Here is a 22,623-nt window from a genome sequence, read left to right as displayed (position 1 = left end):
CCAGGTGGACCAAACACTGTTTGCTTTCAGAAGTTCTCAGCGAGGCTTTCATTTTAAATTCATAAAAGTTATCAACCAACTTCCAACAATTGTTTAATAAAAAGCAATTAGCCAGCCAGAAGTATAATGGCTTTTATGTCAAAATATGGTGGAGACAGCTGCTAAGCGGGCCACAGATGGCCCCCAGGCCATATGCTGTGAGTCCCAGGCATATGTGCAGCCAGGCACAACAGCACAGAGCATATTGGGAGTAATAAACCCAACTCCCCAATTTTCTTCCTCTCCCTTACCTAATCTCCCCACTCCAGAGAAACCGACAGGAAGAAATTCTCTGGCGTCAACTGCCATAGTCAAGATACACAACTCAGTTATTAGGCAAGGATCTTATGTGGCAATAGATGTGCAAGGCACTGGTTCCAGCCTGCTTGGATAAATTCCATGCAAACCTTATTGCATTACAGAAAACCCATTAAAAAAAAAGTTCTCCACAAAAAGCAACAGCATCAAATCTTAATGTAACAGTACTCATGAAGAACTCAAACTCTGAATATAGACGCTTATCTCTTAGCTCTTTCCAATTTCATTTTTGTGTGGGAGATGTTTCTAGAGTTTCCTATTCCTTAGAGTTTTATGCTCCACAGGGTTCTGGCTCTGCTGTTCATTGCTCCCTCTTGTTCCCTAGGAGGTATTCTGGTGCCGGAGATACTGCAGATGGACCCACGCATCTGTTTTTAGAAATACAAGTCTAGATACATGATTATTTTAATCAGGGGGTGTGGAGGAAAAGGAAACTCCTGGAATATTTTTTGCTATCAAGAAAGGACATATTTTTGTCAAAGGCATGTCAATCTGGCGATAGATGTGCAAAATGCAAGCAAAGCAGCTTTGGTAGACGGAGAGCCTTTCTGTCTCAGAGGATGCAGTACTTCCTAAACATTCTGAAGCCATCTTTTAGAGCACTCATGTTGCCTGACTCTTCAAGGACTGGTCCTAGAGATGGATTTTTATGCTTTCTGGCCACAATAGAGTGTCAGAAAAACCCAATTTTACAGTTAAGAAAACTGTAAAACAGTTGTGATTTTTAAAATTTTATTTAAAAATTTTATTTTTCATTTTACATACTAACCCCAGTTCCCCCTTCCTCCCCCTCTCCTGCTCTACAGTCCCCCCTCCCCCCTCCATGTCCACTCCTTATAGGGGGGGTAAGGCCTTACTTGGGGAGTCAACAAAGTCTGGCATTCCAAGTCGAGTCAGGGCCAAGCTCCTCCTTCTGTATTAAGGCTGAGCAAGGTTCCCATCATAGGGAATCGACTGGATAACCAGGCACAATTCACAACTCCAGAAAAGCTAGGTATAAAGGGGGGGCCTAAGAGGGACACACATGGAGGGTCCCAGGAAGGGAAAATAATTAAGATCTCCCAGGCACACTGGGAGAGGGGTAGATGAGCAGGGATGGGGGATGAGTTGTGATTTTTGAGGCTAACAGGTTCTTCTCTCATAGACACACTCTATAGCACAGCACGCACATAAACAACCCTGGATGACTCTTGGAAAAGGAATCCCAGGAATCTCTAGATTCCTAAATTTCATGTCTTTCTTCCATCTTCTCACAAGAGCTTCTTCAGCAGAGGTATGATGAAGGCGTCTGTTGGGGTCCTTCAAGACAATCCCTACTTCACATCATCTGCTGGAAGGACTTACTGGACCTACAATACATGGCACTCATGGTAATTAATTTGTTATACAGAAAGGACACGTAGAAAAGGAGCACCACCGCCTTTGCCGCCGCGACGGTCTGGGCCGCGGTGGCCCAGGGACTTTGAATATGTGGGGGATTGCCCTCAGCCGACTTGCCCAGGAAAGGAAAGCTTGGAGGAAGGACCACCCTTTTGACTTTGTGGCTGTCCCAACAAAGAACCCTGATGGCACGATGAACCTGATGAATTGTGAGTGCGCTATCCCTGGAAAGAAGGGGACTCCATGGCAAGGAGGCTTGTTCAAACTACAGATGCTCTTCAATGATAACTATCTGTCCTCACCACCAAAATGTAAATTTGAGCCACCACTGTTTCACCCAAATATGTATCCTTCTGGCACAGTGTGCCTGTTCATCCTGGAGGAAGACAAGGACTGGAGGCCAGCTATCACGATCAAACAGATCTTATTAGGAATACAAGAGCTTCTAAATGAACCAAATATTCAAGACCCAGCTCAAGCAGGGGCCTACACAACTGACTGCCAAAACAGAGTGGAATATGAGAAAAAGGTTTGAGCACAAGCGAAGAAGTTTGCTCCCTCATAAGCAGTGGCACTATGGCTCCATGACGAGGAAGGGATTGGCTTGGCAAGAACCTGTTTACAACCTTTTGCAGATCTAAGTCGCTGTGTACAATTACCAGTCGCCTGGGAGGGTTGAGCAGTCACCATTTTCTATTTCCGCCACTGGCATTTACAGTTTCAATTCGCTGAATTGCTCCAGTTTTTCATACAGGGTCTATTCCTTCAGTCTTTTGTATTTTTGATTGTTATATAATACTTGCTTTGATTTTAATATTGATGTCAGTATTTCAACTGCTGTAAAATGATAAACTTTTGTACATGGTAAGCCCCTAGGAGCTAGTTTCTTCACGCTCAGATGCAGGCATGCTTCCCACTGTTCTCTGGCCTCCAGCTGGCTGTATGACAGATCCACACTGTCCCTCTCTCCCCAATCTCGTCCTCCTCAGAAACCTGGGCTGTTGTTTATGAGCCTCAGATCCAAAGTTGGCCAGCGTCTCCATTCTGCACCTCTTCCTTTGTGTTTATATGGCGTTTTGTCTGTGTTGCTGTTTTGAGTAAATAAACTGTTTATATAAAGGTAAAAAGAAAGGACATGTAGCTAAATCAGCAAAGGAAGCAGGGTGTGGGTGGAGTCTGGGGAAGACTAGACACATATCTCCCCAGGGTAGTCATATAGTTTGTATCTAATTCTCATGGTGTAGAGTCATGGCAATACTGGTAAGGCTTCTACCAAGGAAGTCTGAGGCTCCTCATTTGAGTACCCTCTGCCTGGGTGAGTGCCAGAGTTTCACACTGCAGCACATGTATCCAGAAAAAGCTGTGCTGTGTGCACATGCTGCAGGCATAGCGAAGTTATTCTTGTTAATTTGTGGAATGATGGTGACCATCCTGAGATCCAAATCTTAGATGCCAGTTGATGGCCACCTTGTGAATGCACCTTCCTAACAAGAGCTGTCCTCTCCACCACATGCCATGGGCCCTGTGAATTCTTCTACATGAGAGTTATAAGCTGATTATCATAGCCACTCTTTTCTCCTATTTAATCTTTTTGCATTGAACTGTGAGGGATTTTGTTGATGGCCCTAGGAAGTGTAGATAGATTTATGAGCAGTGAGAGACACAGTCTGAACCATTGATGTAAATGCTGAATAGTGAAGACTGTACGACAGGCAGCACAGTGAAGATTGAAAGCAGAGGTTTTAGAGTTTGGACATCTGAATCTGAATCCTACTTCATATTTCTATATTTCTGTAATATGCACGATTACAATTTCTAACCTTTCATGTTCATGCCTTGTAGATAATCTACCAAGTATGTAATTCATACACATAGGTATTGAGTAAATTTCTTGGAAAGTAGGATAATTTAGATTTCATGAGGATGCCATGTGATAGACTTATGGGTATGTAAATTTGTAAGTGAGTCAAAAATGAAATATTATTGGATGTAGAATCTCATATTCTGACTTTGGTGCTGGGATTTTTATCTTTCTTTTCCTTCCATCCTTCTTTCCTTTCTTCCTCCCTCTCTCCTTCACTCCTTCCCCCTTCTCTCTCTTTCTTTTTTTATAGAAATGTGTTGTTTTATTATAAAGTCTCACAAAATGGAATATCTCAAAAAGGAAGCTAGGCTAACCCCTCCACCTGCAGAGTTGGGGGAAGACAGGGCAATGGGAGTTTTTCTGCTTGCCTGAGTCCAGTGGGAAGGTATAAACAGAACCAATCTAAAAATGGCTGATAATACCTAAGCCTGAAAATAAGGGGGTCCCAGAAGACCCAGTTACCCCTTCTAGAAAGCTTAACAAGGGCATCGTAACAGAGTTCCTAAAGCAGGCACTTGGCAGTTCAGGATTTTGTCTTCCAGTTGTTTTCTTTCCACCCTACATGTTTCGAAACTAAGACCTGAGCAGGATGGACAATGTGGCTTTGGGAAAAGTTCCCCCAGCACCACTATACTGGGCTCTGGTCCCTGGTTCCTATCTAGTCCCTGGGGACATTATATTTAATATACTTTATATAAATACACAGAAGAATAGAAAATATAAAATCTGAGATGGGGGAGAAGTGGGGAACTTGGGGTGAGGCCACAGCTGTAGATCTTGCTCAGGCTAGCTTGACCTCTTCTTTCACCCCTTTGGCTTCTGGCTTCTCCTCCTTGGTCTTCTCATCTTCGGTGACTTTTTTTTTTTCTCTTCTGGATCTTTTTCTTTTTCATCCTCTGTTTTGACTCTTTTGGCTTTTTTGAAATTAGAAGAGTTCTTGCGACCACCTTCTCCCTCTTCATCTGAATCAGAGAATTCTTCCTCACAGGCAATTCATTTGTCAGAAGAACAGATGGAGATGCGTTTGTCAGGATCTTCTTCATCCTCATCACCACTCTCCTCTGGGATGGCATCCTCAGGTATTGCCTGCATTTGGATGCCAGGTGCATGGGGCAGCATTCTCAAGTTCTCAAAGAGCCTCTGCTTGATTTTCTCCAGGTATTCTTTAGTGTTCTGGTTGGTCATATTGGAAGGGCTGATGGGAAGCTTGAAGTCCGGTCCAAAGTATTCAAAGTAGTCATTGTATGGTAGCTCATTAGGGATCTCCATGTCCAGGGCCACAGCTGTTTCCTAAGTCCAGCACTGAGCAACATTATGGATGGTATAGCCACCTCCTCCCAACATTAGCATAGGCAAGTTGAAACTCTTGACAAACTCCACACACTTGGCATGCCCCTTGATGGTCAGATTGAAGCAACCTAACCGGTCTCCAGATAGGGAATCTGAGCCACACTGTAAGACTACTGCACTAGGCTGGAACATCTCCATCACTTTGAACATGACTGGCTTGAAAATGGCTTCATAGGAGTCGTCATCAATCCCATCGTGGGGAGGGTAGTTAACAGCATAGTACTTGCCTTTGCCAGCCCCAATATCTAGAAGGTCCCCAGTTCCTGGGAAGTACTCTCCATATTTATGAAAGGACACAGTCATGACCTGGTCTGTGGTATAGAAGGCCTCTTCCACACCATGGCCATGATGAATATCAATGTCAAAATACAGCACCCTCTGGTGATACTTTAGCAATTCCAGGATGGCCAAGATGATATCATTGATGTAACAGAAACCAGATGCTTCAGACTTCTTTGCATGATGCAGACCCCCAGCCCAGTTCACAGCAATGTCTGTCTGCTGCTTATTAAGTTTCACAGCACTTGCCACAGAGCCACCAGTAGACAGCTGACAGAACTCAAACAAGCCATCAAATACTGGACAGTCCTCACCAACATTGAATCTCTGCATCTGCTTGCTGTACTCAGACATATTATCTGGGCAAATGGAATGCAAGAACTTAATGTAGTCATCACTATGGTACTTGGTCATCACCGCAGCATTGGCTTAGTGAGGACGATAGATTTCCATTTTTTCGGTAGAGACCATAGTTGAGCAGCAAATTGTGAGTCATGTGGATTTGGTGAGGCTTCATTGGGTGGCCTTGTCCATAATAGTAGTTTCCAACATCACTGTCGTAGTAATAACAGACTTTTCCCTCTCTTTCTTGTTTTTTGAAGACAGTGTTTCTCTGTGTAGCCTTAGCTGTCTTGGAACTCACTCTGTAGACCAGGGTGGCCTTGAACTCAGAGTTCTGTCTGCCTCTGCCTTCCGACTGCCAGGTTGTGGCATTTTCTTTCATCCCATGCTTTCTACAGATAAGTCTACCCACAGTATATGCATGAGTGTAGTTTTATACTTAAACCTTTTTTTTTGAGAATTTCATACACAAATACTGTATTTACATCCTCTCTCCTCCCTCTTTCCAATTCCCCCTCCTCATACCCCTTCAAATTATTGACCACTTTTTCTTCAATTATTATTGTTATAAACATGTGTGAGTGCAGAAACATGTGAGTTCAATTAGTGTTGGTCATATGTCTGTATGTTTGGGGTTAATCACATGGGTTTGCATACCCTATCAGGGGGCTTGTTTCTGGAAAAGACTGATTCTCCCTCTCTCAGCAGCCAACAGTTGTCTGTAACTCTTATCTGTGGGTGGTGCTGTGTGAGGTTTCCCCTATCCACATTGGTGTATCAACTGCAGGTCTAGTTTGGGCCACCACATTGTCAAAATTTCACGGGTACACCTCCCTGCCATCTGTTGAAGACACTATCTTGACCCTGACACCCTGGTTCTCTGGCTCTTGCAGTCATTTGGCCTTCTCTTCTATGTTGATCTCTGAACCTTAGGTTCAGGGGTTGCATTATAAATGTTGCATTATAAACCACATGGTCTGTTGTTCTCTGCCTTTGAATCAGTTGCATCTCTCTGTAATGCTCCCCATCTGCTGCAAAAGAAGCTTCTTTGATGAGAAGTGAGAGCTACGCTTATCTGTGGGTATAAGAATACATGTTTAGAATGTAGTATGAATGATACAAGAATATCATTTAGGCAGTCTGTGCTTTTAATCAGGTGTGTGATGTAATGGAGTAAGAAGAGATTTCCAATAAGGCAATGAACGGACCCTTTCAGTCCCAGAGACTTCCCTAGAATTACAAGCAAGTTACAAACAGCATTAATGTGTTACCTGTGCATTTGAACTCTTGTTGTCTTTGCTTTTCGAATCCTTATGTTTTCAGATTGCTGTCTCCTGAGTCACACATGGAGTAGATCTGTATTCTTAGGGAAGGAAATCTTCCTTAGTTGCTCTGTTCTGTTCTTCAAATAGTTTGATTTGCTTTTCTTTTCAGACCTAAGGGGGTCTCATCTTCCTTGCTTACCCCCTGCTACAAAGTCTTTAATTCTTTTAGCCCATTTTAGGATTTATTCAAGTCTCTATTTTATTTTGTACTAAAGCATGAAAACCAAAACAAAATACTTTCTCTGTGGTTGCTGTGATGTTTTCTTCATTTTCTGGCAGTTGAATTTAACTCGTTTTTAGGAAGGCCAGACATATTTCTCAGGCACCTAAATATTTGTCCTGTTTTCAGATCTCTGCTTCTGTCATATTCAGACACACAGATCTGTAAACATAGAGTTTTGAGTGCTGGTGTTTTTATGTTAGGTCAGTGTGTAGATATTCTAGTCCTAATGACTGGTCCTAATCCTACCATAATCATGTAGCACCCTGGACACTGTCAGTTTAATATCTGTTCTCAATTTCCTTATCTATAAATCTGGGAAAAATACTATTTATTTTATTATTAAGTATGACATTTTGGCATGCTTAAAGCAGTATCTGACACTGTTACATATGGAAAAAGAATGTTATGCCACATTTCAGTGGATCTTAGGTTATAAAGAATTGCCTTGAGCTGTGCCTTCCTTGGTCATTCTTATATTTTTGGTTGTGAGCCTAGCCTTTAATGGCTGAGCCATCTCTCCAGCCCCATTCTTATACTAACTGGAAGGCACTGCAACACTGACTCTCTTCTTACTGATTTATCTTTGTTATCTGTATCCTGGATTCCTTTGGCAGAAGTCTGGGTTATTCTAGGTTATAAATAGAAATGTGAATTTCTATGGGAAGTAGGCAGCATCAGCTTATGATTAACCAAAAAATCATGACTACAAATCTCTTACAAATGCTACAATACTTTTCCCCTTTCTAGTATTACTGACATTCTGCACTCATTCCTGTCTCCAAATAAGGTAGTCAAGGCCAATACACTTGTGAGTGGGTAATCATTTCCATGTGACCCTAAGGAAAAAAACATTGCTGGCTGAGGAACTCTGAAGACTATCACACACCAATGGACAGCTAAACAAACATACTTCGCAGGTAACCTCTCTTGAAACAAGAAAATAAAAACAAAGTATCTGGCACATAGTAGGCAATCAGAAAAGGTAGTTCTTTTTTTCTCCATTTTTTTTTAAATTAGAAACAAGATTGTTTTACATGTCAATCCCAGTTCCCTCTCGCTCCCCTCCTCCTGTGCCCAGACATTTAACACCCTACCTATCCCATACCATACTCTGCTCCCCAGGGAGAGTGAGGCCTTCCATGGGGGGGGGTCACCAGAGTCTGTCATATCCTTTGGGATAGGGCCTAGGCCAACCCTCTTGTATCTAGGCTAAGGGAGTATCCCTTTATGTGAAATGGGCTCCCAAAGTCCATTCCTATGCTAGGATCTACTCCAAGAGGCCCCATAGATTTCTGAGGCCTCCTTACTGACACCCACTTTCATGGGGTCTGGGTCAGTTCCATGCTGGTTTCCCAGTGATCAACTGAATTGGTACAGGAGACAGCTTCCTGAACATAACACCTGTATCATAGACACTGAAATCTACAATTAATAAATGGGACCTTCTGAAACTGAGAAGATTCTGCAAGGCAAAGGATACAGTCAGCAAGACAAAATGGCAGCCCACAGAATGGGAAAAGATATTCACCAACCCCACATCCGATAGAGGGCTCATCTCCAAAATTTACAAAGAACTCAAGAAGCTAGTTTCCAAAAACACCAAACAATCCAATTAAAAAGTGGGGTACAGAACCAAATAGACAATTCTCAATAGAGGAATCTAAAATGGCTGAAAGATACATAAGAAAGTATTCAACATCTTTAGCCATCAGGGAAATACAAATCAAAAAAACTCTGAGATACCATCTTACTCCATTAGTCAGAATGGCTAAAATCAAAAACACCAATGATAACTTATGCTGAAGAGGATGTGGAGAAAGGGGAACACTCCTCCACTGCTGGTGGGAGTGCAAACTTGTCCAGCCACTTTGGAAATCAGTATAGCGATTTCGAAGGATAATGGGAATCAGTCTACCACAAGATCCAGCAATTCCACTCTTAGGCATATACCCAAAAGAAGCACATTCATACAACAAGGACATCTGTTCAACTATGTTCATAGCAGCATTATTTGTAATAGCCAGAACCTGGAAGCAACCTAGATGTCCCTCAACTGGAGAATAGATAGAGAATATGTGGTATATTTACACAATGGAATACTACTCAGTGGGGGGGGGAGAGGAAGGGCAATGGAATCTTGAAATTCACAGGCAAATGGATGGGACTAGAAGAAACCATTCTGAGTGAGGTAACCCAGTCACAAAAAGACATACATGGTATGTACTCACTCATATATGGATTTTACACATAGAACAAAGGATTACCAGCCTAAAATTGACACCACTAGGTAAGCTAGGCAACAAGGAAGACTCTAAGAGAGAAATACATGTTCCCCTGGAGAAGGGGAAAGGGAAAAGATCTCCTGAACAAATTGGGAGCATGGGGGGAGGGCAGAGGGAGCTAGGAGAATGAGAAGGGGAGAAGAGGACATAAGAGAGCAAGAAGTTTGTGTAGGGGGAAGAATAGAGGAGATCAAAATAAGAGATACCATCAGAGAAGAAGCCAGTACAGGTTTAAAGAGAAATCTGGCACTAGGGAAATGTCCAGTGATCTACAAGGATGGCACCAACTAACCATCTAAGCAATAGTGGAGAGGCTACCTTAAATGCCCTCCCCTGATAATGAGATTGATGACTAACTTATATGCCATCCTAGAGCCTTCATCCAGCAGCAGATGGAAGTAGAAGCAGATACCCACAGCTAAACACTGAACTGAACTGGAATCCAGTTGTAGAGCAGGAGGAGTGATGAGCAAAGGGGTCCAGACCAGGCTGGTGAAACCCACAGAAACAGCTGACCTGAACAAGGGGGAGCTCTTGGCCTCCAGAAAAAGTAGTTCTTTTCTCACTTTGCCTGGCTACCAGAAGAAGTTTCTCCTCTCCCCAAGTTTCTCTCTACTTTCTTTTCCTTGGTTAGGAAGACAAGAGGATAATTGTAAAAGTATTCTCTTATAAACTGTATAATGATTAACTTTTACAGAGCAGTGGAGAAGTTCTGCTGTTGAAAACAGAGTGAGATCACCCCCCCCACCAACTTGGGCAGAAGCTTGGAAACTGAACAAGCCAAGATGAAGACTTTTACTTAGAAATGATTACTTAGAAATGATAGTGTGAGTTGGGTGGTGGCAGCACACACCTTTAATTCTAGTACTCTGGAGGCAGAGGCAGATGGATCTCTGTGAGTTTGAGGCCAGCCTGGTCTCAAAGCAAGTTCCAGGACAGCCAGGGCTATTCCCCAGAGAAACCCTATCTTGAAAAAAAAAAAAAACAATGACAGTTTATGCTGGAGAGGATGTGGAGGAAGGGGAACACTCCTCCACTGCTGGTGGGAGTGCCAACTCATACAGCCACTTTGGAAATCTGCATGGTGATTCCTCAGGAAACTGGGAATCAGTCTACCACAAGATCCAGCAATTCCACTCTTAGGCATATACCCAAAGAATCACATTCATACAACAAGGACATCTGTTCAACTATGTTCATAGCAGCATTATTTGTAATAGCCAGAACCTGGAAGCAACCTAGATGCCCCTCAACTGGAGAATAGATAGAGAATATGTGGTACATTTACACAATGGAGTACTACTAAGTGTGTGTGTGTGGCAATGGAATCATGAAATTCGCAGGCAAATGGATGGAACTAGAAGAAGCCAGGTAACCTCGTCACAAAAAGACAAACATGGTATGTACTCACTCATATGTGGATTTTAGACATAGGATTACCAGCCTACAATCCACACTGCCAGAGAAGCTAGTAAACAAGGAGGACACTAGAGAGACATACATGTTCCCCTGGAGAAGGGGAAAGGGAAAAGATCTCCTGAGCAAATTGGGAGCGTGGGGGGAGGGGAGAGGGAACTAGGAGAATGAGAAGGGGAGAAGAGGAGGGGTGAGGAAGACATGATGGGGCAGGGAGGTTGAGTTGGGAGAAGAACAGAAGAAAGCAAGATAAAAGATAATATAATAGAGGGAGACATTATAGGTTTAAAGAGAAATCAGGCACTAGGGAAATGTCTGGAGAGCTACAAAGATGACACCAACTAACAATCTAAGCAACAGAGGAGAGGCTACCTTAAATGCCCTCTCCTGATAATGAGATTGATGACTACCTTATATGCCAGCGATAGCCTTCATCCAGCAGCTGGTGGAAGTAGAAGCAGACACCCACAGCTAAGTACTGAACTGAACTGGAATCCAGTTGCAGAGAAGGAGGAGTGATGAGCAAAGGTGTCCAGACCAGGCTGGTGAAACCAGCCCACAGAAACAGCTCACCTGAACAAGGGGGAGCTCTTGGTCCCATGACTGAAAGCTGGGAAACCAGCATGGGACTGATCTAGACCCCATGAATGTGGGTGTCAATGAGGAGACCTTGGAAATCTATGGAACCTCTTGTAGTGGATCAATACTTATCCCTAGCATAGGAATGGACTTTGGGAGCCCATCCACATCATGGGATATTCTTTGAGCCTAGACACAGGAGGGTTGGCCTAGGGTCTATCCCAAAGAATATGACAGACTCTGAAGACCCTATATGGAACGCCTCACCCTCCCTGGGGAGAAGAAAGGGTATGGGATAGGTCGGGTGTTAGTTTCAGGGACAGAGTAGGAGGGGAGGAGAGGGACCTGGGATTGACATGTAAAATAATTTTCTTTCTAATTAAAATAAAAAAAAAAACAAAAGAAACGAAACCAAACCAAAGTAAACTAACCAAACCGGCCAACCAACCAACCAACCAACCAACCAAACGAACAAACAAAAAACAACCAACCAACCAACCAATGACCCCCCCAAAAAACCACCCACCCACCCACCCACCCAAACAAACAAACAAACAAACAAAAGAGTGTGGACATGTTTCCAGTTATGAATATGTGTGTCCAGGTTTGGGGAACCATTTTGGCAAGGCAAACTTAGTGCTAACAGACAGAAATTAATCCAAAGTAATAGGTTGCAAAATGGTTTGAACCAAGCAGTGGAATCAAAGTAACTTTTCTACTTTGCTTTCTGGGTGTGCTGGAGGTTAGCCACCTTCAAATATCTTTTAAGATATAAAATCAAATTAAAATAACGGGTTTTATTTTGCATTATTCAGCTCATGGTGATTTCCTCAGACAAACCAGCAACAAAGACATACTTGAGCCTCACAGAATTGAAATGACCTAGGATAAGAATAGAAAAATATCTTATCCACCTAAGTTCAGTGCTGTTGTGTATGCCCTGAAAAGGCCTTCACGATCGACAGATTCCTTATTTTACAAATAGTCATATATTTCTGTACATTATATACACAGATATTTGTGTGTATGTTACATGTGTCTGGGTGCGTGTGTGTGTGTGTGTGTGTGTGTGTGTGTGTGTTACAGACGTTCGTTATATGTGTGCATGCTTGAATTGTGTATAGAGGCTGGAGGTTCATGTTATGTCTCTTTCTCAGATGTTTTCATCTTATTTTAGAGACATAGTCTCTTACTGAACTCACTGAGTTTTGAGTTCTGCTGGCTGTCCAGTGAGTTCATGTGACCTCCCTTTCTCTGACCCCCACTGTTAGGTTATGATTGTATACTTCCATACCCGGGTTTTACATGGGTGTTGGAAATCCAAGCTCCGGGCCTCAAATTGTACAGCAAAACTTTTATTGCCTGGACTGGGACATCTCCCCAGACTTTACATACTCAGTCTTAAACTCAGTCTTAAATAGAGATATGACAAAGTCAGAAGTCCTCAACAACAAATGCGTACAGCGTAAGTAAACCTTTGCTTTTGCCACTAGATTGTTGAAGATCATTAGATGTATACCGGCAGTGCCCTGAAGTCAGGCAGACACAGGCATTTTTCTTCATTTTGCCCTTTTCTAGGAACAAAACTTAGCTATTTCAAATAGAACAGAAAAGTTGACTCTGGGAAGGATACAAATAAGTAGGGAGTCTCCTGTCCAGTGACAAAAAATGGGAGTCTTGGAAGTCTCTGTCAGCCTGGCTTCACAGTAAAGACCACAGGCAGCAACTATAGCCACAGTGAGGGCTCTAGTTGGCCTGTCATGTGATCCTTACCAGCTTCCCTGGGATGAAGAAAAACAATTAATTCTTCTTCAATAGCTCATGTTGTCTTCACTTCTTACCAGTGGGAATTTCAGACAACTGTGTTCTTGCCAATTTTGGGGATTTAAAGAGAAACAAAATATAACACATTTCTAACTAGGGCAGGAAGAAGCTAGTCTGCCTCATTAGTGAATGGAAAACAGTGTCCCCTTTGGGCTAGATCAAGAGGTCAAAGTGACTGAAAGGCCTTCTTTATTAACTAAATACCCATTACATGGGTCAAGTCCAAGGCCAGCCTGATGGGTAGGTAACTCCCCATATGGTTTCATTTCAGGACTGAAATACCACTCCCTTGATCCTCCAAATGCCAAATATGGCTCCTATGTGCCCACTGATGCCTGAAATGTGTTTTATGGGAAAAATGTCTTTCATGGCAAAGTCAGTAATAGGTTCATGGTGAAAGCACCTTAGGTGTGACTTAAGAACACAGTGAGGTGCAAATGATTGGCCTGGGCTCTCTGGAGAGGAAGCTGAAAGTCTGGGGAAAGAAAGAGGCTCTGTCTCAGAGAGAGAGAGAGAGAGAGAGAGAGAGAGAGAGAGAGAGAGAGAGAGAGAGAGAGAGAGAGAGAGAGAGAAAGAGAGAGAGAGATGTCTGAAGGGATGATGGAGGACCAGGCAAGCTAACCTTGTTCATTTTTGTTTGTCAAAGTGAGATACCAGGCACTTATCCATAGTATCTGGCACATGGCAAACTTCTCAGTATCTATTTATTGTTGTTTGCAGTTTTGATAGGTATGGATCATGTCATTTTGGAGATGAATTTATAGAATCCATACTTTAATGTGGTGGTGACTCAAGCATAAAATCTAGCTTTAAAAATTATTTGTGTTTTATGTTTTCTATCCTTTCCTTGCCTAACCTAATTTGGGCATTATTCCTTAAGCCCGTGCTTAAGAGGTTTTATACCAAGAAGAGAGTGATTACAATTATAAATGTAGTGATGCCAACTTTTGATATTTAACCTCATACATATGTCTCTGTCACATTTGTATTTCTTATCATTACTAAATTTTGCAAATGGAGGATTTTAATGTAATGTGTCTCTATTTATATAGAATCACTGCCATAATCTCTAAATGACTCTTCTCTAGGGATATCACCTGTGTGCAGGTTTCCCAGAGTGACTCCTGCTACTCAATACACTGAATTCCATACCTGCCATTTGACATTCATATATATTTTATCTTATAAATTAAAATTACTGTATTTTCCTCTTATCAACATAAATTTGGAAATTCACCATTTAATATGCCTATGGATGTTTTTATTTCACACATAGACAACTTTTTTTTGGGTCTATATGCTAGAGAGACTCTGAGAAGCTCATTGGTGACCCTTTTACTCTGTTATTTGTGGCCCTGTATCATCCCTTCTTCCTAATTGCATCATGGGTAGACCTGGTCACTTGTATTTAGTGAACAGAAAAAAAAAACATAAGTTCTTTTTTCTTTTCCATTTTTTAAATTTGAATTAGAAACAAGATTGTTTTACATGTCAATCTCAGTTCTCTTCCCCTCCTCCCCTGCCACCCCCACAACTAAAACCCTACCTATCATATACCCTTTCTGCTCCGCAGGGAGGGTGAGGCCTTCCATAGGGGGTCTTCAGAGTCTGCCATATCATTTGGGATAGGGCCTAGGCCCAACCCCGTGTGTCTTGACTCCAGGAGTATCCCTCTATGTGGAATGGGCTCCCATAATCCATACCTATGCTAGGGATAAGTACAAGAGGCCCCATAGGTTTCCAAGGTCTCCTCACTGACACCCATATTCATGGGGTCTGGATCAGTCCCATGCTAGTTTCCCAGCTATCAGTCTGGGGACCAAGAGCTTCCCCTTGTTCAGGTCAGCTGTTTCTGTGGGGTTTCACCAGCCTGGTCTGGACACCTTTGCTCATCACTCCTCCTTCTCTGCAACTGGATTCCAGTTCAGTTCAGTGTTTAGCTGTGGGTGTCTGCTTCTATTTCCACCAGGTGCTGGATGAAGGCATATAAGTTAGTCATCAATATCATAATCAGGGGAGGGCATTTAAGGTAGCCTCTCCTCTGTTGCTTAGATTGTTAGTTGGTGTCATCGTTGTAGGTCTCCAGACATTACACTAGTGCCTGATTTCTCTTTAAACCTATACTGGATCCCTCTCTGATGGTATCTCTTAAGTTGCTCTCCTCTATTCTTCCCCTGACTCAACCTTCCTGCTTCCTCATATCCTCCTAACCCCTCTTCTCCCTTTCTCGTTCTAGCTCTCTTTCCCCTCCCTCATGCTCCCAATTTTCTCAGGAGATCTTGTCCCTTTCCCCATCTCTGGGGGACCATGTATTTCTCTCTTAGAGTCCTCCTTGTTTACTAGCTTCCCTGGCAGCGTGGATTGTAGAAAAGCATAAGTTTTAAGATATCATTTCCAACATTAGGTAACCAAAGGTTCATGATTTCTATCTCAAACTCTCCAAATTCATGTGTTTCTGATCGACATTGATGGATGCTACTGGCCATATTTCTAGATGAACTAAGGACAGAAGGAAACTACTGTCAATATTTAGGAGGAAATTGAGGGAAGTAACAACTTTGAGGAACTGACTCTTACCAGTAGTTGGCTGAGTGAATTTACAAGCAGATCCCCTAGCAGTTGAGTCTTCAAAAGAGAAAGTGACCATATATGACAACTTGACTTCAGTTTCATCAGAGACTTTCAGGCAGAATCATCCAGAGTGTTTGAGCTTGATTCCTGAAGTACATAAACTGTGAGATTAAGGGTCTATTGTTTATGCTGTTGGAGTGAGAAGTACCTTTTGTTCGTAGTATTAGATGATTCATATAATGCATGTTTTAACACCTCCACACTAACTTATCTAGAGAAACAAGCATTGGATATCATGAAGACAGTGCTGTTTATTACCAGGGAAACATATATTTTCTTCCCTTCCACGTGGGAGAGGGTGAGAGGTCAAACTTAGTATTTGGTCTCAAAATTTTGTGGTTATGTTGTCTGAATTCAGAGGGTCAAATGACTGTAAGAGGCAGCTTAGGAATGGCAATACCAAATGAAGATGATCATTGCAGGGTCTCAGGGCTATAGAAGTCGAGGTTTAGTGTTAATATGAAGAGGCCAAAGAGCAAGGAACAATGAACTAGGAAAATGGAAGGTAACATTCCCTTCCTTCCTTCCTTCCTTCCTTCCTTCCTTCCTTCCTTCCTTCCTTCCTTCCTTCGTTCCTCCCTCTCTCTCTCTCTCTCTCTCTCTCTCTCTCTCTCTCTGTCTCTCATTTTTCCAAAGCAAACTCATTTTATTTATGCATACCAATAACAATACTATTTGTTATATATAGCATACTAATATGTATTTCTTTAAATTTTTAAATTTTCTCATATAATGCATCCTGACTATAGTTTTCCCTCTATCCTCTCATCTCAGTCACCCCCACCTCCAAATTCACTCCTCCTGTTTCCCTTCAGAAAAGGGCAGGCTTCTCAGGGATATCAAATGAAGATGGCATAACACACTTACAATGACATGGCACAAACTCTCATATCAGGGCTGGGTGAGGCAACCCACTAGGAGGAAAAGGCTCTCAAGGGTAGGCAAAAGAGTCAGACTCCTCTCCATTCCCACTGTTAGGAGTCCCACAAGAACATCAAGCTGACAACCATAACATAATTTGCAGAGGACCTGATGTGGAACCATTCAGGCTCCATGATTGCTGCTTTAGTCTCTGTGGGCCCCTTCAACCTGCTTAGTTAATCCTGTGGGCTGTGTCAACCTGGTGTCCTTATCCCCTCTGGCTCATATAATTTAGAGGGAATATGGGACGAGACAACTAGAATTGGAGGGGACTTGGGGCAATGGGGAACCTAGTACAGTAGAAACTCCCAGGATTCTATGAGGGTTACCCTAGTGAGGACTCCTATTAATGGAGGATACAGAGCCTGAACCAGCCATCTTCTATAACCAGCTAACTTCCAGTGGTGGGATTGGGACACCAACCCAGCCACAAAACCTTCAACCTATAATCTATCCCACCTGCAAGACATTCCATTTCTTTTTTAATTTTAATTAGAAACAAGTTTGTTTTACATGTCAATCCCAGTTCCCTGTCCCTCCCCTCCTCCCCTGCCCCCTATTTCTCCCCATACAATCCCCTTTCTGCTCCCCAGGCCTTCCATGAGGTATCTTCAAAGTCTGTCATATCATTTGGAGCAGGGCCTAGGCCCTCCACTGTGTGTCTAGGCTGAGAGAGTATCCCTCTATGTGGAGTGGGCTCCCAAAGTCCATTTGTACACTAGGGATAAATACTGATCCACTACCAGAGGCCCCATAGATTGCCCAGGCTGTCTAACCGACACCCATGTTCAGGGAAGATATTTCTAAAGATAGTGAATTCAGTTTGTGGAAATGCTTGATGAAGATGAGATCCAGCATGGTTTCATGTAGAGATGTATGTCTATGGCTCGGTGATATGAGTCATATGAGTTTGCTGGGACTTGGTGAACAGCAGAGAACAAGCCTGTTTAAGAGGAGAGTAGTATGTGCAATTGTATCCTCTAGAAATCTCCCTTCTTAGGGACCCTATTCCTCCACACCTATCTATCAAGGGCTCACTGAAGTATCCCTCACTAAGTGCTATCCTAAGACACAAGACAATTACCTCAAGGTTTTTGCTCATTCCTGTAGTGGGTGACTGCTAAGACAGATAGATGAGAGAATACAGAGATTAGGTGTCTGTGTCTTAGTGTGGGACAGTCTGAGGCTACTTCAGAGCTCCTCATAAGATTGGCAATCTTAGAGAAAAGCACATTCAGGGCATATTTTCTCTGAACCACATTTTCCTTTCACTTTCTCATACTGAATCGTCTATGAGCAGATTCCAGTCGACCTTTGGCCTGCCACTCTCTGTCTCAATTCCTAAAAACAATCTGAGACAATGGATTAGAAACCATTCAGTTTTGTTGATTTCTGTCATGTACAGAGACTCTGTCAGATCTTGATTTTGAAGAGATGAAACTGTAAGTGAAATACAATGATCTGTGTAGATCAACAAGAAATTCAAATGTAAAGGATGACATCTGAATAAAACAGGGAAAATATATGGGTTGGATACAGTGAATGGCCATGAGTTGAGTTTTGAAATCAGTACATGTGAAGTTGATGCTTCTTTACCATTTGCTGAGGAGGAAACCTGGGCATTTAATATGTAGATGAGAGTGGAGAAAGTGGAAGAAATTAAAAAAAATTGACCTTGGTACCACATTTAAGTAATACTCATTTTTCTTCTATTCAAACCTCAAAGCAGACGTCTAGATTTTAATGAGCATTACAGGTAGAGCAGATTTCTCCCTCCCATTAGTTCTTTGGAATTCTTCCCAACGTGGTCAGAAAGTTGAGATGTCCCCATTCCTGTGCAATAAGTAACATTACATACTCCCATTCATTTCCACAAATGGTCTAGTTTGCAAAATACACATCTCTTTGGTAGAGGAGTCAAAGCTACTTACCTGTCTGGGTGTCTTATCCCAACCCCTGCCCCATGAATGAAGCCTTTAGACAATCAAGATGGGAGGCACTGCCTTCTAAAGAATGAAATTCATTAGGAGTAGCATTTATTTTTCTCCTGCAAGTTGAGCTCATCTCCTGTGGCCCAGTGCAGTAATCTGACCCATTACTTCTTTTCAGGGGAATAGTCTTCACACTCACTTCACAGTTTAAACCAATTTGATTTTACTACTAATTTGCCTTATTTGAACTTGGATCTGCTGAGGTAGTTCAAGCTGCTTCCAAACACTTGCTGCCTCATTAGCTGATAACTGTGCTCTAATGGCTTTCAGACCAAACGAGGGCTTCCAGGGTGTTGGGCACTGGTTTGAAACTGTTCTTTGCAAACCCAAGGAAAGGAAGCCAAGATTGCATTTAATTCCATCCTTTGTTAGCTTTGGGATATTTAGCACTTATTTAAATGAAGCTGTAATTATTTTCAGTGGTGCTTATTGATGGGAAGTCTCTGGGCAAATAGACTGAAGCCATCTCATGGCCTGTCAGATAATTGACGAAGTGCCTAGCAAGGGAGGCCTTTTCTCTACAACAATTCCATGGGTTTATTTCAGGTTTTGATGAATTTTAAAGCCATGAGAATACATGGTATAAACCTGTGTTTGTGTGTGTGATTGTGTGTATTTGTATGTACATGTATATAACGCCCTCCCGTATCTGTATATACCTCATGTATATGCATATATGTATACATTTATAAATACACTAAGATCTGACTTCTTTCCTAATTTCTGTTGTATAGATTATAAATTTTTGTGTGGATAGCATCCACTCAGCCATCTCAACAAGTCACGAGTCCTAAGTATTAAGGTTTGAATCTGACACATTCTCTACAACTTCATGTTTTGAGCTCTTGTTCCCAGCTGGTGGCACTGCTCTGGTGGCACTGCTTTCACGGACCACGAAACATTAGAAGGCAGGGCCTAACTAGTGGAAAAAGTCACTGGGGCAGGATTTTGAAAGCTGTAGCTGTCCTGTTGTTCTGGCTTCTCTCTCTGCCTCTTGGCGGAGATGCGAATGACCTCTGCCTCCTGTCCTTGTCACCATGGATGGGTCTGCTCCACCACACCTTCCCTGCCACGACAGACAGAAACTTCTGAAGCCATGAGCCAAATCAAATCTTTCCTTGATTACATTGTTCTGTCAGGTATTTTTGTCACACTGACTCAAAAGGAACTAAGATGCTGAGCAAATTGGGGCTCTTTTAGGCACAAAAGGAACCAAGGTATGTGTTGAGGCCATTATAGTTTCTCTAAAGAGGTTCAGAAAAGAACCAATAACTCTTACTCACTGTCTAACCCTGATTCTGACTCCATTCTTTGTTCTTAGGAACTCATTACCCCACCTCTGACTCTCCCAGGACAGGCAGATGGACTACTTTCCAACCTTAAATGCCATCCTAGAGCCTTCATCCAGTCGCTGATGGAAGCAGAAGCAGACACCCACAGCTAAAGCACTGAACTGGAATCCAGTTGCAGAGAGAGAGGAGTGATGAGCAAAGGGGTCAAGGCCAGGCTGGTGAAACCCATAGAAACAGCTGACTGAAACAAGGGGAAGCTCATGGATCCCAGACTGATAGCTGGGAATCTAGCATAGGACTGATCCAGATCCCCTGAACATGGGTGTCAATGAGGAGGCCTAGGCAATCTATAGGGTCTCTAGTGGTAGATCAGTATTTATCCCTAGCAAAAGAATGGACTTTGGGAGCCCATTCCACATGGAGATCCCTAAACAATCCAGGCCGATGCCAGGACAGAAACTGTCCAAAAACTGACAGTGGGGCCCCATTGTGGAGGGCAACATTCACACAGTTCATTGAATATAGAGAGGCCAAGGTGGTGCTTTCATGGAGACTTTACTCCTATGTTCTAGTCTCTTTGGCATGGAGAGGCACTCTGAAAGTTATGGAACGACAAACCTGGACCATAGCCACAAAACCTTTGACCTACAATATTTTGCCTGAAAGATGTGCTGGGGGCAATGATGGCACAGAACTTGTGGGAGTGGCCAACCAATATCTGGTTAGCCTAAGGCCCATGCCATGAGAGAGAGCCCATGCCATACATTGCCTGCATGGAGTTAATAGCCCAAAGACCTTGGGTAGAAAAATAGGAGAAAAATGAATCAATGAAATGATTCCTAATGATATTCTGCAGTACTCATAGATTGGCACCTTTTCCAGTTTTCATCACAATGACATCCCCTAGCAGCAGATGAGGGAGGGTACAGAGACCCACAGCCAGTCCTTGTGCAGAGAGAGTCTAAATTGGAGGTCTCTGTTGGGTCCTTCCTGTCAGAACTCAGGGAATCCCTTGGAAGAGGGGAGGAAATATTGTGGGAGTCAGAGGGGATGGAGGACACCAGGAGAACACGGCCAACTGAATCAACTAAGCAGGGCTCATACGGGCTCACGGAGACTGAAGAGACAAAGGTGGGGTCTGCATGGGACTGTTCAAGGTCCTCTGCATGCATGTTATGGCTGTTAGCTTGGTGCTTTTATGGTATTCCTAACAGTGGGAATGGGTGTGTCTCTGATTCATTTGTCTGATCTTGGGACTCCTTTCCTCCTATTGGGTTGCCTTGTCCATCCTCAATATGAGAGCTGTTGCCTTGTCTTATTGTATCTTTTTTTTGTCGTGTTTGGTAGTTGTCTCTTGGAGGCCTGCTCTTTTCAGAAGGGAAGTGGAGGGAGAGTGGAACTGGGGGAGAAAGGTGGTGGGGGGATTTGGAAGGAGTTGAGGGGTAACCATGGCTGTGATATATTATATGAGAGAATAATCTATTTTCAATGAAAAAAGACAGAGGAAAGAAAAAATAGTCTCAAATAATCTAGTCATGCATATCAAAGTAGGTTGGTAAAACCTTACCAAGTGTCTCCTAACATTTATGCTGAAGTTAACCCTCTCTCTAGTTCTAGCATTGTGGAATTTCCATTTGGGATGAAGGAGAGAAGGAGTTGTGTCTCAAGAGGCTTCTCTGTGTTCCCCTGTGGGTAAGAACATTAAATTTGAAAGATATTGCTGAATAGCAGCTCCAATCCAATAATCACATTCGTTTGTTTTGATTTTCCCTGGAGTTTTGATTGGATGGGGGCATCATTACTTCTTGCCCTGAAGCTGCCTCACTTCATCATGGAGGAAATGAATTGAGCTGGTAGGTGGCTGACTCGGGGTTGTTACTTTTTGATTTTCTATCTTTATATCCTTGGCCTCTGGTGGGATTATTCTACTATCAAGGAAAAAGTATTTACAGAGAGCCTTGGGTCAGGCAAGGAGGAGGCTCTGCTTCTTGGCAGTCATTGGTGGCTGTGGTATTCTGTGGAAAAACAATAAATAACCTATGAGCTGCCTTTCTACAGTGAAGGGTTGAGTGTTTTATATGATCCTTTGTTTTTTCCATGTAGTTTCCTTTCATTCTCCATTGATTAGATCGCAATGAATACTTAAAAAGAAACTTGGTTTGTAAACCACTCTATGCATTCTAAAAGGTTTAAAAAAATTCAATAATGAGCTTGCATGTGCACCTGAGAGAGGGTTTGGATATGCGAATGCAGTGCTTCTACAGGCCAAAGGCATAGATAGCATCTACCTAGAGCTGGAGTTACAGATGGTTGTGAGCCACCCAGTGTTGGTGCTGGGAGCAGAGCTCAGGCCATCTGAAAGAGAAGTAGGTGCTGTTAACCAGTGGGCCATGTCTGTGGCCCCCAGTTCTATGAAGTTCAGTGCCAAGCCTAAATAGAAACTTAGCTTGAACCTGTCGTATTGAGTTAAGCTTCATTGTCTCCTCCTGTCACTGCTGCACTCAGAACCTGCATTTCAGAAGAGGTGTCTGGAATTGGAGCATGACCTTGCTGGTCATTACTTTAAA

General features: G+C 42.7%; 1 protein-coding gene and 1 pseudogene across 3 annotated transcripts in view; one reads left to right on the top strand and one right to left on the bottom strand.

The window, feature by feature from the left end:
- The window catches only part of LOC100751845 (SUMO-conjugating enzyme UBC9-B), a 213,836-nt gene that overhangs the window by 31,629 nt on the left and 159,584 nt on the right, over nucleotides 1-22,623 (top strand). The window contains exons 2-4 of one of the 3 annotated variants that reach the window (XR_004770304.1): nucleotides 1,748-4,759; nucleotides 21,668-21,748; nucleotides 21,833-21,909. Coding sequence is in view for 1 of the 3 variants with exons in the window: in XM_027418650.2 (XP_027274451.1) it covers nucleotides 20,970-21,187; nucleotides 21,668-21,748 (299 nt within the window). In the remaining 2 variants the exon portion in view is untranslated. Of the gene's footprint in view, nucleotides 1-1,747; nucleotides 4,760-20,354; nucleotides 21,188-21,667; nucleotides 21,749-21,832; nucleotides 21,910-22,623 lie in introns of those variants that run through there. The other 2 variants (XR_003485983.2, XM_027418650.2) reach the window with 2 other exon arrangements.
- LOC118238850 lies at nucleotides 4,370-7,589 on the bottom strand (annotated as a pseudogene).

This window comes from Cricetulus griseus, chromosome 5, assembly GCF_003668045.3.
Source record: "Cricetulus griseus strain 17A/GY chromosome 5, alternate assembly CriGri-PICRH-1.0, whole genome shotgun sequence".
NCBI classification, from domain to species: Eukaryota; Metazoa; Chordata; class Mammalia; order Rodentia; family Cricetidae; genus Cricetulus; species Cricetulus griseus.
Note: the sequence above shows the minus strand (reverse complement) of the source record. Positions and strands in the feature narration are given on the sequence as shown.